General features: G+C 46.4%; 2 protein-coding genes and 2 non-coding genes across 4 annotated transcripts; 3 read left to right on the forward strand and 1 right to left on the reverse strand.

Annotated features, from left to right (window-relative positions):
* The first annotated feature begins 196 nt into the window (after positions 1 to 196).
* slc46a1 (solute carrier family 46 member 1) lies at positions 197 to 6,730 on the forward strand. The gene is made up of 6 exons (XM_036524710.1): positions 197 to 733; positions 1,954 to 2,345; positions 2,535 to 2,995; positions 3,916 to 3,999; positions 5,273 to 5,429; positions 5,828 to 6,730. Exons 1-6 carry the CDS (start codon positions 404 to 406, stop codon positions 5,871 to 5,873), a joined length of 1,470 nt encoding a protein of 489 aa, XP_036380603.1. The 5' UTR covers positions 197 to 403; the 3' UTR covers positions 5,874 to 6,730.
* Positions 6,731 to 8,848: 2,118 nt separating this feature from the next.
* On the forward strand, positions 8,849 to 15,410 carry vtnb (vitronectin b). Its single transcript, XM_036522939.1, has 8 exons — positions 8,849 to 9,121; positions 10,696 to 10,815; positions 11,339 to 11,560; positions 11,950 to 12,089; positions 13,283 to 13,439; positions 13,806 to 13,955; positions 14,342 to 14,695; positions 15,131 to 15,410. Exons 1-8 carry the CDS (start codon positions 9,064 to 9,066, stop codon positions 15,250 to 15,252), a joined length of 1,323 nt encoding a protein of 440 aa, XP_036378832.1. The 5' UTR covers positions 8,849 to 9,063; the 3' UTR covers positions 15,253 to 15,410.
* Positions 10,127 to 10,200, forward strand: trnan-guu. Its single transcript has one exon. It is a non-coding gene; the product is annotated as a tRNA-Asn (tRNA).
* trnaw-cca lies at positions 12,742 to 12,813 on the reverse strand. Its single transcript has one exon. It is a non-coding gene; the product is annotated as a tRNA-Trp (tRNA).
* Positions 15,411 to 15,715: the final 305 nt, after the last annotated feature.

Raw genomic sequence — 15,715 nt, forward strand, 5'->3', positions numbered from 1 at the left:
CACAGATTCACTGATCCTAAAATCATATGGATGGTGCACTCCATCCCCTGAGCCAACAACATCAGGCGATCCACATGAAATAAAGTTAATGTGAGCAACACTGTTTTCTAAGAACTGAAGCAAAGAACTGAGGCGCAACTTGCGCAAGTAGGTGGCTGAGGTTAACCGCAGCAGCAACAAAATAAGTGACGTCGTACACGTGGGATGGCTAGTTGTTTCTGTATCTCCCGCCGGGTAGAATTCAAAAAGTAAAATAATTTGCATTAGCAATACCCTGGTGCCACTACGTTAGCAGCGTTTGGGTACCTAAACTTGAAAACCTTCGCACTTAGACCTCTGAACTCGCAGTTTACAGTTCTGCACGATCAGCTGTGTGGAAGTGAAACAACTTTGGACACAGACCATGGACGACTCGGACACAAGCGCGATTCTTCCCGAGGAGTTTACGCCGTACTCTGCGGACGAGATTCCGGATTTAGGCTCTGTCTCAGCAGATTCAGAGACCGCTGACGTCCAGAACAAACGCACCCTCCGCCCCGGACGTCCACCCTTCCCCTGTCCGCTGCCGGTCTCCGTGGAGCCCGTGTTGTTCCTGGCCATGTTCTCGCTGGCGCTCCAGATGCCGCTGTACACGCAGTATCTGTGGGACCGCATAAGTACAGATCTCGGCTACAACGGAACTAAATCAGGGGGATGCGGAAACTCCTCCGGGCCTCCTGATGCGCTGGAGAAGGTTAACTTTTCTCTCGACACTAAATACGGCAAAGTTGAGCATGCATGTGTGTGTGTGTGCGTGTGTGTGTGTGTGTGTGTGATTGAGAGAGGGAGGAGTGAGAGACACCCATTCTGTGTTGTGAATGGGTTACATCAAAGTCAGTGAAGCTCTTTTGCCAGCTGAACAGTGCAGTCTTGGATGATGCTTTTATTTTTCGGTTTCAGTTTCAAAGTCAAAAGGAGCCTGTTACTCACTTCTGCGCCAAATGCAGTTACATTATTTTCAGATGAAAGACTAAATTGCCCTTTTCAAAGGTGAACTGATATTTTTCTTGAAAAGACATGACTGGTAACTTACGTGTGCTGCTTAACATCATCCAAGTGTATAATCAACAGGGGTCTACAGTTGGAAAAATATTATTATTATTACATCATAAAATTAACTTAATAAAAATATTGATTAACATTCATTATTAACAAAACATTCTTCTTATTATATTATTATCAGGCAAATGACTAAATCACTTTTTAAAAGGTGGACTGATACTTTTCTTGAAAAGACACGACTTTGGTAACTTAAGTGTGCTGCTTAAGTTCATCCAAGCAGCAGGAGTCTGCAGGGAGCCTGTGGTACTAGCTGCAGATTCTCTTCCTCCTGCACGGTCTGCGCAGACATGCACCCCACCACTGGCCTCTGAACCTTAGATCCCCCCCAGATGTGTCATGGGGCTCAGGCCAGTCAGGCATCTGTGGCAGCGCAGGCAACAATGTCCTCTTGCAGGAAATGCGTGGTGAAACAGGCAGTTTTAGCAGCGTTTTCCTGCTCCAGCACTGTCAGCTCAGGATGAGCAGCAAGTGAGGCCCCCAAACATCCCCCAAAGAGCACCATGCAGTCAGGTTGCAGTCAGTCACTGCTAGTGAAGCTCTGCAGAGCTGAGACACCCCTGCCCGGACCATATTATCCTGCTGCCATTGATCAGAGTGGCCTGCACAAAACCCAGTTTCATCACGAGGCAGAGACTCAGCGAGCAAAAAGTGGAAATCACTCTGATTATAGTCAATTAGAGCAGACACTCCCATTGACATTTCACTAGTGTTATGCCTGGCCTTGCTTTTCTGTACCTCATGCGGTTGTTCTTGTTGAGAAACATTTCATGTTTGACATTTGATAAGAGCTCCTTGAATAAATACTGTGAGCGATGTCTGCCCTCTCTGGCAACCTCCTGCCACTCCCCACAGGAAGTGGAGACTCTGACAGCCCACTGGAGCTTGTACATCAACCTGGGGGGCTTCTTGATGGGGCTGTTCGTGGTGACGCTGCTGGGCTCCTGGAGCGACCGCGTGGGCCGCAGGCCGGTCCTGGTGCTGGCCTGCGTGGGCTTGGCGCTGCAGGCGGGCGTCTACCTGACCGTGATGTACCTGCGGCTGCCGGTGGCCTGGTTCTTGCTGGGCCGACTCCTGAGCGGCGTCACCGGCGACTTCAACGCCGTGCTGGCGGCCTGCTTCGCCCACGCAGCTGACACCAGCAGCCACCGCGGCCGCACCTTCCGCGTGGCAGTGCTGGAGGCCTGTCTGGGCGTGGCCGGGATGCTGGCGAGCATCATCGGGGGGAAGTGGCGGCGGGCACAGGGGTATGAACAGCGTCGCGCTCGCACTGACCACTCAACTGCTCAGAATAATCAGAGTAGAGCAGAAGTGCTCGTCTATGATCAGGCATGCCACACTAGAGTGGTACTTTTCAATCAGAGGGTCACCTCTACAAAAACATATTATCTCTCCTCATTCTCTCTCTGTCTCTCCCTCCTCTTGTCTTTTCTTAGGTATATTAACCCTTTCTGGCTTGCCCTGGCCTGTAACCTGGCAGCCGCCCTGTACGCCTACCTGTTCGTGCCGGAGTCGGTGACCCCTGAGCCCTCGGCCCGGCTGTTCTCCGGAGAGCACCACCGTGCCGTCTTGCGGCTGTACGGGCCTCAGTCGCGGGGCGGGCGTGGGGCCCGGCTCTGGCTCTACGCTCTCTGCTTCTTCCTGGTGGTGACGGTGCACTTTGGCAGCCGAGACCTGTACGTGCTGTACGAGCTGAGCGCCCCGCTCTGTTGGGGGCCTGAGCTGGTCGGCTACGGCTCAGCAGCTCAGCACCTGTCCTACCTGAGCAGTCTGCTGGGGCTTAGGGTCCTGCAGCGATGCCTGGATGACTCCTGGGTGGCTATTCTGGGGCTGGCCTCCAACATCGCTGCCCTGCTGGTCATCTCTGTCGCCAGCACCACTGTGCTCATGTTCACAGGTAAAACCTACTCAAGCACTTGCAGACGTAATTACACATACACACATATTCACATTTATACAGGCATGCACACACACGCACACAGATGTACATGCATATCCTGTTCATAGGTAAAGCAAACTCAAGAACAAAATCATGCATGCATACACACATACTCATGCAGACACTCGCACACACACACCCCTGATCAGTAAATCATGGTCAACATGATGTTCACATGTTATAATGAGAATGAGGTACAAGGCTGTTATGATATGACAAATTAAATGCATATCACATAAGTAGCAGGAACTGCAGCAGTAAGTACTTAGCTGTGTTTCAGTTCAGCGCTTCTGTCTGTCACAGTAATGTGTGACATCCTGCCCAGCTGTCATCCCTTGCCTGCTTCATTCTGCTCTCTGGTGGATTTGAGGGTGAAAAGCACTTCTTTTTTTGGCCTTTTTTTGGTTTTGAGTGTGTTTTGTTAAAGTAGCAGTTTTTCAGTGTTTTTGTATTGGAATCACTTCAAGGTCTAATGATCTGAACTGGGAGTGTATGACCTGTGTTTGCTTTTGGCTGTGCTTCAAGTAGACTACTGATAACACAGACGGCCACTCTGCTCCCAGTTGCTGTTTCCTGTACTGAATGCCGGAACAGACAGGGTTAGATATATGTGTCATTGGAGGGAGGTTTGCTTTCCTTACCAGAAGTGGGCTGTAAAGTGTCTGTTTAGATGCTGGGGGGAAGGTATTGTGGTTGTCTCTGTTTGATAGATGTGGACATTCAGGGGTGTTTCTCCAGGAAGCGACGTAATTTCTTCCCACTAGAGCTGGTTAATGAGGTGTGTTTTTTGGTATTTTTGGGGGTAGAGCTCTGCAGTGAGGGGTTCTTTTTGGGGGGATCTGGTGCTGGACAGTGAGATATCTGTGTCACTTCCTCAGGCTACGGGCTGAACTTCCTGTCCATGGCCTCCACTCCTGTCCTCCGCTCCAAGCTGTCCAGACTGGTGGACCCATCTGAACAAGGTGAGGGAGAGATGGGGGGCCACCTGGCCTTCAGCCTCGCATGACCACTACTTCAGTACTGCAGTACTGGGGAGGGAGGGTTAAACATGAAACACCATTTCTGCTGTTTCCCTACGAAAGACCATTTAATGCAAACATCACCTCTAAAAGTCATCAATGAGCTGCTATGCTATCATGATGACGCTGTTATTGATGGAAGATTAGATGAGATGTTCATGCAACATCAAATTAGGGATGGAAGTGACTATTTAGTTATGTAAATATTTGACCAATGAAACACTGTTTACTGACATGGGTCAGCACTGCAATGCTTGTTAACAAGAAAATCCAGTGTAATTTGTTTGCATAACTATTTATGGGAGGCTGAGAATCCTGCATTAAGTAGCGTGATTCACGGATTGTGCACTTCCTGCCTGAGAGTACAACAGAATGCACGCCTTAGGCTGGAAATGGATATGACTCAGAGAGCAAGTCATTATTAACGCAGAGTTCGGTACATTGTTTTGTGGAGCTGGGAGGGGTGGACTGGTTCATTGGAATAGTCAATTTTGGAGAATCGTGGATTCATTGATTATCAAATGAACTGCAATGCACTCTCATGTATCTGACTGACCCCACGTCAGTGGTAGTGGCGTAAACGGTGGGTGTGGACAGGCTGAGGACAATTATATCATATATTTATATCATATATATATATATATAGGACTGTAAAGTGATTAAACTTTCTGTCGACGCAGAGTGGTCCGCTGTTCCTTTCCGGGTCCCGGTCAAAGGTAGTTTTATTTTGGTAGATGGTTATTTCCTGGCTCCCGCGTTCCAGGGAAAGCTTTCCATGACCAAGTCTGAACTTCAAGGTCTGCCTGACAGTTGTAAAACAATGTCTGGCAAACAATGGAAGCTTTCAGAGAAAGGCCCGGCCATTCCTCCTGACCCTGGTTAATTATTGCTGACAGAAACTAGGAGCCTTAGGACAGTCCAGCTCCATTGCACTAGTAAGTCACCGCAGTCAAAAATAGATCCTGGTCTTTTCCTGTCCAAGAGTGTCATCACATCACTTTTATTATTACACACAGAAGTAGGACAGAGTCATTGTCTGTCTGTATTCCATCTAGGTATATATGTGATGGTGTACTGTAGCGTGTGTGTATATTTGTCATGATGTAGTCCGTGTAGGTATTCATTATTGGCATTATCTATGTAGTCCATGTAGTTATATGTGTGATGATGTATTGTAGTGCATGTAGGTATATGATGGTGTGTCTGTTTCTCTCAGGTGCTCTGTTTGCATCAGTGGCCTGTGTGGAAGGGATGTGCTCACTGGTGGCTACTGGAGCATTTAACTCCATGTACCCCGCTACCCTGCCTGTGATGAAGGGATTCCCCTTCCTCTTCGGTGCCATCCTCCTACTCGTCCCTGCCTCAATCATTGGGTATGGTCCGTCAAATGGTTCCACTCAGTCCAAAACCTTGAGACTCCTCCCAGGAGCATAACTCAAACAGTTTTTTAAAGAGAATGAGTCTTGTGCTGATAATGGTGGGGATCTTTTTAGCTGGTCTCTCTCTCTCTCCTTATAATTAAAGTAGAGATGGATGGAGATCTCTTCTCAACTTATGTCTCCAATAGGGAATGTGCATATCTCTCTGAGTTTGTAGGTATCTCTTTGTTTATTGCCAGTAGTATGTGGATGTCTCTTTTTGAAGCTCTAGTATTAGGTGTATAGGTCTGTCATATTACATTTCACGTAGTGAGTGTGTAGATCTCACTTCTTGTTTCTCCTGTAGTGAATGTGTAAATCTCTTACTGTGCCTTGTGTTGGTCTGTGTGCAGAACCATGAGGTGCAGAGAAGTGAGGGCAGCCCCCGGGACCTCTTGACAGGATCTCCTTCCCTGAGACTCTCTCGCCTACACTGCCCTGGACAAATCACCCCACTGCCCTGTCTCATCCTCCCGCATGTGCAGGATTTAGACAACAAGGGGGTGTGGGAGAACTGACCAAACAAATGGAGGGATGAAAGCTGAGGAAGGATTACACAGAGTTTTGGACAGCAAAGGCCGGAAGTAGCAATAACTGTTCATTGTATGCTATATTCCAAATTTGGCAGCAAGGGGGGCGTCCCTCTTATTCTGGGGGACACAGCAGTGTCAGTACCCCATCCCGGAACCACTGCAACAATCACTTGCGGACAGGGGCATGATGAAAACCCAAAAACAGTATTATGGATGGAATTTCTTCACAGGTTTGATTCCTGCACTAATGGACACTCCGAGATCCCAGCATGCACCTGCACAAGTGAATGATCCGTGGTGATGTCTGTCACATGCACCCAGCGTGTGCGCAGAGCTGATGGGAGCACTGTCCAGTACACGTTGTTACAGAACAAGTGTGTCACATGCTGAAGAGGGGCAGCCAGAAGGCAGCGTGTCCTGCCTGCCTGCTCTAATCAGCCTCAGTGAGGGGGGAAGGAGGCTAAAAATACGCATGGCTCCTTCTGGCAAGACGCAGCCTGCAGGTGCTGTGTTAGGACAGTGTGATCCGGACAAAAAATGACCTTTGATTACTGTGTCCATGGATGAACCCCCATAAATCAGGTCATTAAAGTTTGATGATTATTAATGCAAGGAACACGGAAACGTCTGATAATGATGTCCAATTGAAGAATAAAAAAGTTATGCAAAAAATTATGAGCAAAATAGGTACGGATGTCCTTCAAGAATGAAATTGCTCTTGTCTGTCACAGTGCATGAATAATGGGGGGACACCACATACTTTGGTTTTAGTGTCATCTTACAGTGTATTGATTTTAATTTTGTTTTCATGTTAACAGCTCAATAAATCTGGATTGGACATGTTTTGGTATTCCCAGCTGTAAGTCCTTTGTATGAAAAAACATTTTACAGATGTGTTTGTGCTCCTGAATTCTGTAGCTTTGAATTCAAAGCCCTGTATTTTCAAAGTCCTATATCAATCAATCCAAAGGAACATGACTGTTTTTTTTAGACTGAAAGCTAATTTGTGTGATTTGGAGTGCCTGATGAAATCACACTCCCCTGCATCAAAGATGTGCTCCTGTTTTACTCACAGTGGCTCCTCTGCCAGAGGTGCATATCCTCTCCCAGGTGAACAAAGCAAGCACAGACAGGTGAAGCTAATAAGATCACACAAACAGCAGTACTAATACAGAAATGTCAGATCACATTTAACTAACTGTGTAACACCACGGTAACCAGTGACACATTGAAAGGACAGGCTAGTGAAAGGGCTACACTAAATCTGACATCAGTAAAGTAACCAGCATCAGCAGATGAGTCTGTGGTATAATGCCCTTAAAGACCCAGTCAAACCAGAGTGAAGCATGACATCATACTTAGTTAGGACAGAGGTGGGTCTTCAGTCCTCGATGGAAGGTAGCTAGTCCTGATGACTGAAGCTGAAGCTAATTCCACCACAAAGAGGCCACGATAGGGTGATGTGACTGCAATGTGTGACCCTAAATAGGAGGTTGCAGTGTGGAGTAGTCCGATACTTGTTTGTATATGATGGAAGCATTTGCTTTGCTGCACAGTTGGTTGGCATCAGTTTTTTGAAGATGATGTAGGCTGTTCCCAGTAGCCAGTGGAAAGTAGCCAGTGGAGAATATCCCAGGAGGCCATTGGTCAGGATAGCATCAGTGTACTGGATGAGCTACAGAGGTCTGGTCACATAACCAGGGAGAGAGCTCCAATAGATCAAGCAGGAGAGGACTTGGGGGCTGCGTCCTGGTGATAAGGGACAGATTCTTCTGATATTGTAGGGGAAGAATCTGCAGGCCCAGCTCTCAGAGAATTTCAGTTTAATAGTCTTGCACTGCAAAGTCGTCCTTTGCCAAAATTTTCACTAGCATTCTGTCTTTACATCAAAACATTTTGTCTTAGGCCTCTTAGGCTGTGTGAATATATTTGGCCACACTGAAGTGATGTGGAATCGGGTGTAAACTTTCCATACAGCACTTGGCGTAACCTCCTTCTCAGCTCAGTATTTACAGGGATTTGCCACGTGCGTCCCCTGGTGGACACACGGGGTGCAGCAACAGTATTAAGTCTCCCATTGCCAATGCGAAGAAAAGAAAACGTTTATCTCCTATCTAGTCAACTTGGAGTGTATATAGGCTCAGCCCCAGGAGAAAATACAAAGGGATGCACCTGTACTTGACATCCGGATATAAGGAGACAACTGGGGGTGCAATGAGGTCCGTCTGCGGGTGCAGCGATCTGAGCCTGCACCCCTAAGCACCTCCATAGCGCCGGCCCTGAGTGTATATAACCAAAACAGCATTGCTCATTTTTGCTGTTATGATCCAGTTGGTAGACATTCTTTTCTTTGGTCGTGTGATGCTCCCGATATGATGTCATAATCCAGTCTTTTGATTATGTAGTTCAAAATGCAACCAATTCTTATGTGAAGATGGCAAAAGAAGAGCCGCCGTCAGGCTGCACCTGCGTTGCAAGGGTCTTGTATACACGGTGATCGACCGTTAAGCTCAAAGGTTTGTATGCGACTATGTTCTGTTTTCTTAACGCACCCTTTAACCCCGTGGAACTACCCCGTTGTTAAAGCCGGATTTTCGTGCTCAAGAGCTAGTTTCAGGGAAAGATACTAGACGACGTTTAACAAAGAACAAATGCGATGGTATTTTAAACAGAGCTGTACTTTTAATGTAGAAGTCGTTTGGCTACGAACTTCTAGTGTGCATAGGCGTTGCCGTGACAACCGGAACATCACTCAAGCACAGGTTGTAATGCACAGTACGAAATTTCATGGCAGTTCAGACATGCGCAGAAGGAGTCCCGATAGTGGTATCTCAAGGCGTGCAGAGTTGTTGCCGTCGCTGTAGAAGTCGGACAACCTGTCATCTCACCAAAACAGTTTCTGGGACAAGCAAAGCAAGACAACGGTTTAATAATTATCTCAGACCCAGCCAAGGTAAACACATGAAGACAAACAACTTTTGGAGCCATTGATCCGCGGTGCACAGCTCCATCGGTGAGACTCCCCTGGCTTCAGAGTGTGTTGACCGGGAGAGAGCATGAGCCTGTGGGGCATCTTGCTGTTGGCGGTGCTCGCCACGGCGTTCGCCGCTGAAGGTAAGACAGCGTCGAATTTCATTTCACCTGTGCAGTTTGTGTGGGTAAGGAGCTGCGGAATAAGAAACATTCAGAAACTTTCTTTGCCCTTCATATAATATGAAATAGGCCTATATGAAATATAAAAATTTAATTCTGTTGATATATCTTAATATGTAATTTCTTGCAAGTATCGCATTGTTATCACTCTTAGAAACAGAACTTTATATTACACTGTCTGTGCTATGAAATATATCTTTATATATGCTGCATATATGAAGTTACATGCATAAAGTTTAAGTGACACAAATATATTTAACCTACTGCTGTATTTGTGTAGGATAATGAATTCAAAGTATTTAAATATAGTATATTGTGTTGTACATTGAGTTACTTTTCAGTATAAGATTGCTTTAGGGATGGTAACAGAGGTTTTATACGTGATCCGTTTATGCAGCAGGACATTTGCTTAGGCAGGTCAGGACCAGTAGCTTACTTGTGGACACACATAGAGTGACCATCTTTGATTCAAACCTGCAAACTTCTGGTGAGAAGTACAGATCCTTAACAACTAACCCTGCCACTGATGCATAGATGTGCTTCCACTGAGACTTGAGGCCATTAAATCCTGTTTGCTACACATGCCCCCACAGTCTAAAAGACTCAAATCAGGTAGAAGCAAACAGACTCAGAGCAATGTGTCCAGTATATCTGTTATATCTGTTAAAGATATTCCTTTACCCTCACCAGTACCTTAACATCACCGTAACCGTCTTTATCTCCATTAACTGTGTTTATTCTGAATTTTTCCTTTTTTTAATCTTCCTATTTTTCACTTGCCCTGTCACAGCCTTTATGAATCCATCCACCCTAGGCTTTCCCATGGCCATCCAAGTTGTGAGGCACTGACAATGCCTAGAGCACGTTTTCTGACACTTTATACTTTCCAGCTTGTAGTTGTCTGGTCCCAGTACCAGGCGTCTTTAGAGAGTTGTGACCTCAACATTCAGGGCATGTTTCAGAGAAGTCTCTGTGGCGCAATCGGTTAGCGCGTTCGGCTGTTAACCGAAAGGTTGGTGGTTCGAGCCCACCCAGGGACGGAATGTTTTTATGAACTATGAGAGACATTGGAACCAGAGTCAAATTCCTTGTGTGTGTGTAAAAGCATATTTGGCCAATAAAGTCTGATTCTGATTTATTAGTCAGTCCTTTCTCCATTTCTTCTGCTGTGCAAGGAATACCCTCTTTCTCTCTCATCTTTCCCACTCTGTTCTGTCACTTCTGATTTGTTGCAAAATCACGAAAAAATTGTGCATGTTTTCATACGGCCATGCTCTTTGACATGTCATAGTAGAGATCTTAAAGTCAGTCAAAAGGTATGATATCGAAGGAGGTGTTTCTGTCCCACCCTCTCTGTCACTCTCATGGTCCTCACATTTTTGCATGGCATAAACCTGCCGTAAAAAGGTTTTAAATCAGTCTGGCTGAATGTTTATATCTTCTGTTACCATTATTCTTGTACGAATACGTAAAATAAGGAAATGAATGTGGGGAATATGTGATGTAATGTCTCTGGTCGCTCATCTTTTTCCCAGAGAACTGTGCTGGCCGCTGTGATAAAGGCTTTGACGCGACGAAGAAATGCCAGTGCGATTCCATGTGCGGCTACTATGGAAGCTGCTGTGCTGACTATGACACCACCTGCCGCACCAAGAGTGAGACACCCGCGCTGCCACCGTCCGTCCATACCAGAGTTCACACTGACATGAGTCCTCAGTGTCCACACTCACCCCTGAAACACCAACATCTGAGACCACATTCCTGAGATGGGATTTCACCTCAGTTGAAGGTCCCCTTGTATCAGTCCGGAACAAACAATCAATAGTTTGCCTCTTTAGCCATATTACATTCGATCTTAGGATTGATCTTCAGCTCACTGGAACCACAAAATTTCTCAAAAGTTCCTTCAGTCAAGTTTCCCTGGGTCACATTTCTACAGAGACCTCCCATGTATGCATTGCCTAGATGAGTCCTGTCTTTTACAGATGAATATGAAACCTGAAAACTACCCACTAATCCCCATTAAAGCAGAATGACCCCAGAATGATCACAGAGGCAGGATCATCCTGGGGTTAGGTCACAGAAGAAGAATCCAACATAAGGAAAGATCTTCCTGACTGTGTGTGTGTGTGTGTGTGTGTGTGTGTTGGGTGGGTCTGTTGGTGTGTCCTTTTGCAGTTGCGCGAGGCGATACGTTTCATGATCCAGATGATGAAATAGAGGCCCCTAACACCACTCTCGCCACGACCACAGTCCATGACACCTCCACCCCTACCCCCACCCCGACACCAACCCCTGCCGTGCCCACCAAGCCCCTGGAGCCTGAAGCAGACCCCTGCAGTGGCCGAACCTTCGACTCCTTCATGCAGCTGAAGAACGGCTCCATCTACGCCTTCCGAGGTGAGGGGGGAGTGTGTCGTCAGTGAAAGGGGGTAACATCTCCAGCCCCTGATAGCCACCCAACATTTGAAGGCAAAGAATCATTGCAGTCCACTTCCCTGTGGCACAAGCTATAGTTTGATAGTCATGCACCACAGTGTTAGCAGAATGAGGATAATCACCAGGGTGCATGCTAGGACCCAAAGAAAGAGAGCAAGGGGAAACCATATCAGTGTGTTCTTTCCATAAGACCAGTCACATGTTTCTGCTTGTGAGATTTGTTGTCCTGTAGTTACCATGACAGGGGTTGGAATTTGTGTCTACAGGGTCAGTGTAGTGTAGGTCAGTGCCCCCTGCTGTGTGTGCTCTTTTTGAATGACGGGCGTTTTGTGTCGCTTGTGCCCCCCCAGGTGAGTACTTCTTTGAGCTGGATGAGAGGTCGGTGTTACCAGGCTACCCCAAGCTCATCAAGGACGTGTGGGGCATTTCCGGGCCTATTGATGCCGCCTTCACCCGCATCAACTGCCAGGGGAAGACCTACATCTTCAAGGTCTGCTCGTCCACCGAGAGAGAGCGCAAAAGGGGGATATTTCCCACTGTTACTGGCACACAGCTCCTTCCCAAAGATCTCTGGCCAATCAGAGCACGGAGAGATGTTACAATGTGAGGCTAAACATGAAACCATGGACTAATGGAAGGGAATAATGGAAGTGCTGCGCCTCCAGCTGCCTACATACAAGATAATACTCATTAGCAGCATCATGCTAATATACTAACAACAGGCTTTGCAGCCTGAAACCTGCTTGTAATTGTGTGCTAGGCTAAAAACAACCACATTTAAGCCTTGTTGTGTTGGACAGGATTTGCAACGATCAGTGTCCTTGATGACAAGGTGTGATGTATAAGAATATTATTAGATAAGAACTTAAGAGGTTTAGTGTCGTCAACAGCCATTCATCCCAAATAGGCTACTCGTTTTGTTTTCAGTCTGGAGTGTATCTAGGAGATTGTCAAGCCTGGTCTTGAATGTTCTAAGTGTCTCTGCTTCCACTACAAATTCTGTCCTGCTATTCCATGCATTTATAACTCTGCAAGAAAAAAATACTTCCTTGTTTCATTTACATTACGTCATTTAGCAGATGCTCTTACCCAGAGCGACTTCCAAATAAGTGCATCTCTATTTTAAAGAGTAGTAAACAATTTGACCCCGACGTGATTTGAACACGCAACCTTCTGATCTGGAGTCAGACGCGCTACCGTTGCGCCACGAGGTCTTTGGGTTTTCTTTTAGTAGATGCTTTTATCCAAAGCAACTTACAAGTGAGGCAGAGTACAACACAATTTCCTGTCAGAAATTAACATAACATTAAATTTGCCTGTAACTAATTGTCCCACTGGTGATAGAACTAATCTTACAATTGTTTCTGTAGTCAATAGCCAATACTTTATTTATCCCTTTTTAAAATGCAGAAACTCAAACACAGTGCCCCTGTGAGTATGACTGAGAGACCCTGTTTACGGGAGACGCCATGTAGAACGACAGTGGTGTGTTGATGTGGGCAGATGTATGTTAGTCTGTGAAGAGATCTCAGTAAATGAATGTGTTTATATAAAACACCCTGGAGTCCTCACAGAGCCTAATCACCCCTAATGTCTAGTGTGTGGCCAGGGACACAAAGCTGCTTGTGTGACTCTCTGCCCTGCAGCGGTGATGCGTTTTCTCACCCTGTTCTGCTGGTGCAGGGAAATAAATACTGGCGCTTTGATGGTGATGTCCTGGATGACGATTATCCTCGCGACATTTCCGTGGGCTTTGAGAAGATTCCGGATGACGTCGATGCTGCGTTTGCTCTCCCTGCTACTAGCCATCATGGAAAAGAGAAAGTCTACTTTTTTAAAGGTGCACGGTTTTACTGCCCCTACAAGCATGTGTGTGTGAGACATGTGAACTCAGATGTACCCACTCACTCACTCATCACTCAATTACTGGTTGATTGAGCAAAGTAAGGTTTTTACTTTCATGTTACCACTAGATAGCAAAAAGTCACTAATAATTCTGCCTCAGTAGTCACAGCCCCTGAAGGGTGACTTTTGTTTAAGAAACAGAGTCTTGTACCTACAAAAGAAATGAAGAACTGCAGGGCCAATGAACAGTCATCAGGTCCAGGTGCTTCATTTAAAATCATGATGTTTGACAGAAGAGAAGGAGCCAGCAGTCACAATGAAGAGATTTTGCCCTAATGTGTGCATTACTTCCCCCCAACAGGAGACCGGTACTACCTGTATGAGTTCAAGCACCAGCCGACCCATGAGGAGTGTGCACAAATCTCCAAGACCTCCCCGTCTCTCCTTTTCACCCAATACACCGACGTATACTGTGACAAGTGGACAGACCTCTTCAGTCTGCTCTTTGAAGGCAAGGGCTATGCACACTGTGTGTATGTATGTATGTGTGTGTGTTTGTGTGTGTGTGTGTGTGTAAGACAGACAAGGAGAGGGAGATGGAGAGATTAACATGAGGTGGGCATAGACAGACCAATTAAAGAGGTTTTAACAGAATGTGATTTACTCACACACTGTTGATAACAGTCAGTCTCAATCAAATGAATTTTGTCCCAGTTACAAAAACAATAAGTGATTGACATCAGTGATTTGCTGAAACCGCAACAAAACTCTACCTATTCCAGCCTCATCTCCATGGACCGTGTCCTGCTTTTTTCTTCTCAATTATTGACATAGGTCAGTCAGAGGGAGCGTAGGGTATGTGTTAAAGGATAACACGGGGTGTGTCTGTCTCCTCAGTGCAAGGACACCATCACGGCCCCCGCTTCATCAGCAAGGACTGGGTGGGCATCAAGTCTCCTGTGGATGCCGCGATGGCAGGGCGTCTCTACATAGCCCCTAGGGCCACGCCCGCCCCCACCCCCGCCCCCGCCCTCGTCCGCTCCCGCAGCCGCTCCGCCAGGCGGCGCAAGGGTCGACGCAACCGTGGGCGTGGCCAGCGCGGCCAGAGGCGCAGGCAGGCGCGATCCCTCTGGGATACATTGGAGTACCTGTTTGACTACGATTACATGTACGACCCCATGGACTTCACAGAGGTGGAGGTGGTGGAAGAGAAGAGCCAGCCAGTGCAGAACGTCTACTTCTTCAAGAAAGGTACACACAGCCCCCTCCCAAAATGTGCCTCTCTCCCCTACCCTCACCCCATTTATTCACTTTAAGAAATGTTCATCTAAATACATAGAACAGCTTACCAGGATTGATAGCGGTGATAGACACCCTGAGGTTGTTCAAGACCAAGCCTGACCCAGTGATAGACTGAATGGCCAGGTCTCATCATTAAGTTTCTTATGTTTTTATGGCCAAGGGTACTGTAACACTGGAGATTTGAACATGCTGCCTTTTGGTTCTTAGTCCAGGGTCTTAGCTCTTCCACCACACAATATAAAAGAAGTAAATAATGTGAAAGAATGCCACCACCAGGGAAACATCAGCAGTCACATTTGATATGCAAGGCTCAGTAGAAGCAGTGTGTTGACTTTGATTTTCAGTGTAACTGATAAGGCTTTGTGTATCTCTGTTTTGTCCCAGATAAATATTACAGGGTGGATTTACAGACCAAAAGGGTGGACTATGCAAACCCTCCTTACCCAAGATCCATTGCCAAATACTGGCTGGGCTGCAAGGCTGAAACTGGGGCAGAAAAGAAATGAAAGATTATGTGCTTAAGATGATCCTGCAACTATGCATGACAGAACACTAATGGAAGTGAATTATGGTCTATTTTTCAATGTGAAATGTGAACTGCGAGACCCTGTGTTAATGGTCCTTTTTAAGTCAGTGAAGCAAATAAAACAGAACAGATTCCTGGCTTGTGAGAACACATTTTTTCTTAATATAAAACTATTCAATGACAGTCTGTACTGCATTTTCATTAAATCCAATTTTTTTTTCACTTTTCTCCTGCCTAACCCCCGACACACACACAGATGCCCCTCCCATCCCTGTTCTGACTGAGACACTGGCAAACATTAATCCAAATGTTAGTTACACAAACGGCAGATAAATCGTGTTTATTTGTATCTTGGGTCAATAGCCATCCAAAAGGTCAGCTCTCCTCTTATTGGATGTTGCTGTTGCAGCCTTTCTCCCTGGTCATGTGACAAGTCCTTAGCA

Source organism: Megalops cyprinoides, chromosome 3 (assembly GCF_013368585.1).
Source record: "Megalops cyprinoides isolate fMegCyp1 chromosome 3, fMegCyp1.pri, whole genome shotgun sequence".
NCBI lineage: Eukaryota > Metazoa > Chordata > Actinopteri > Elopiformes > Megalopidae > Megalops > Megalops cyprinoides.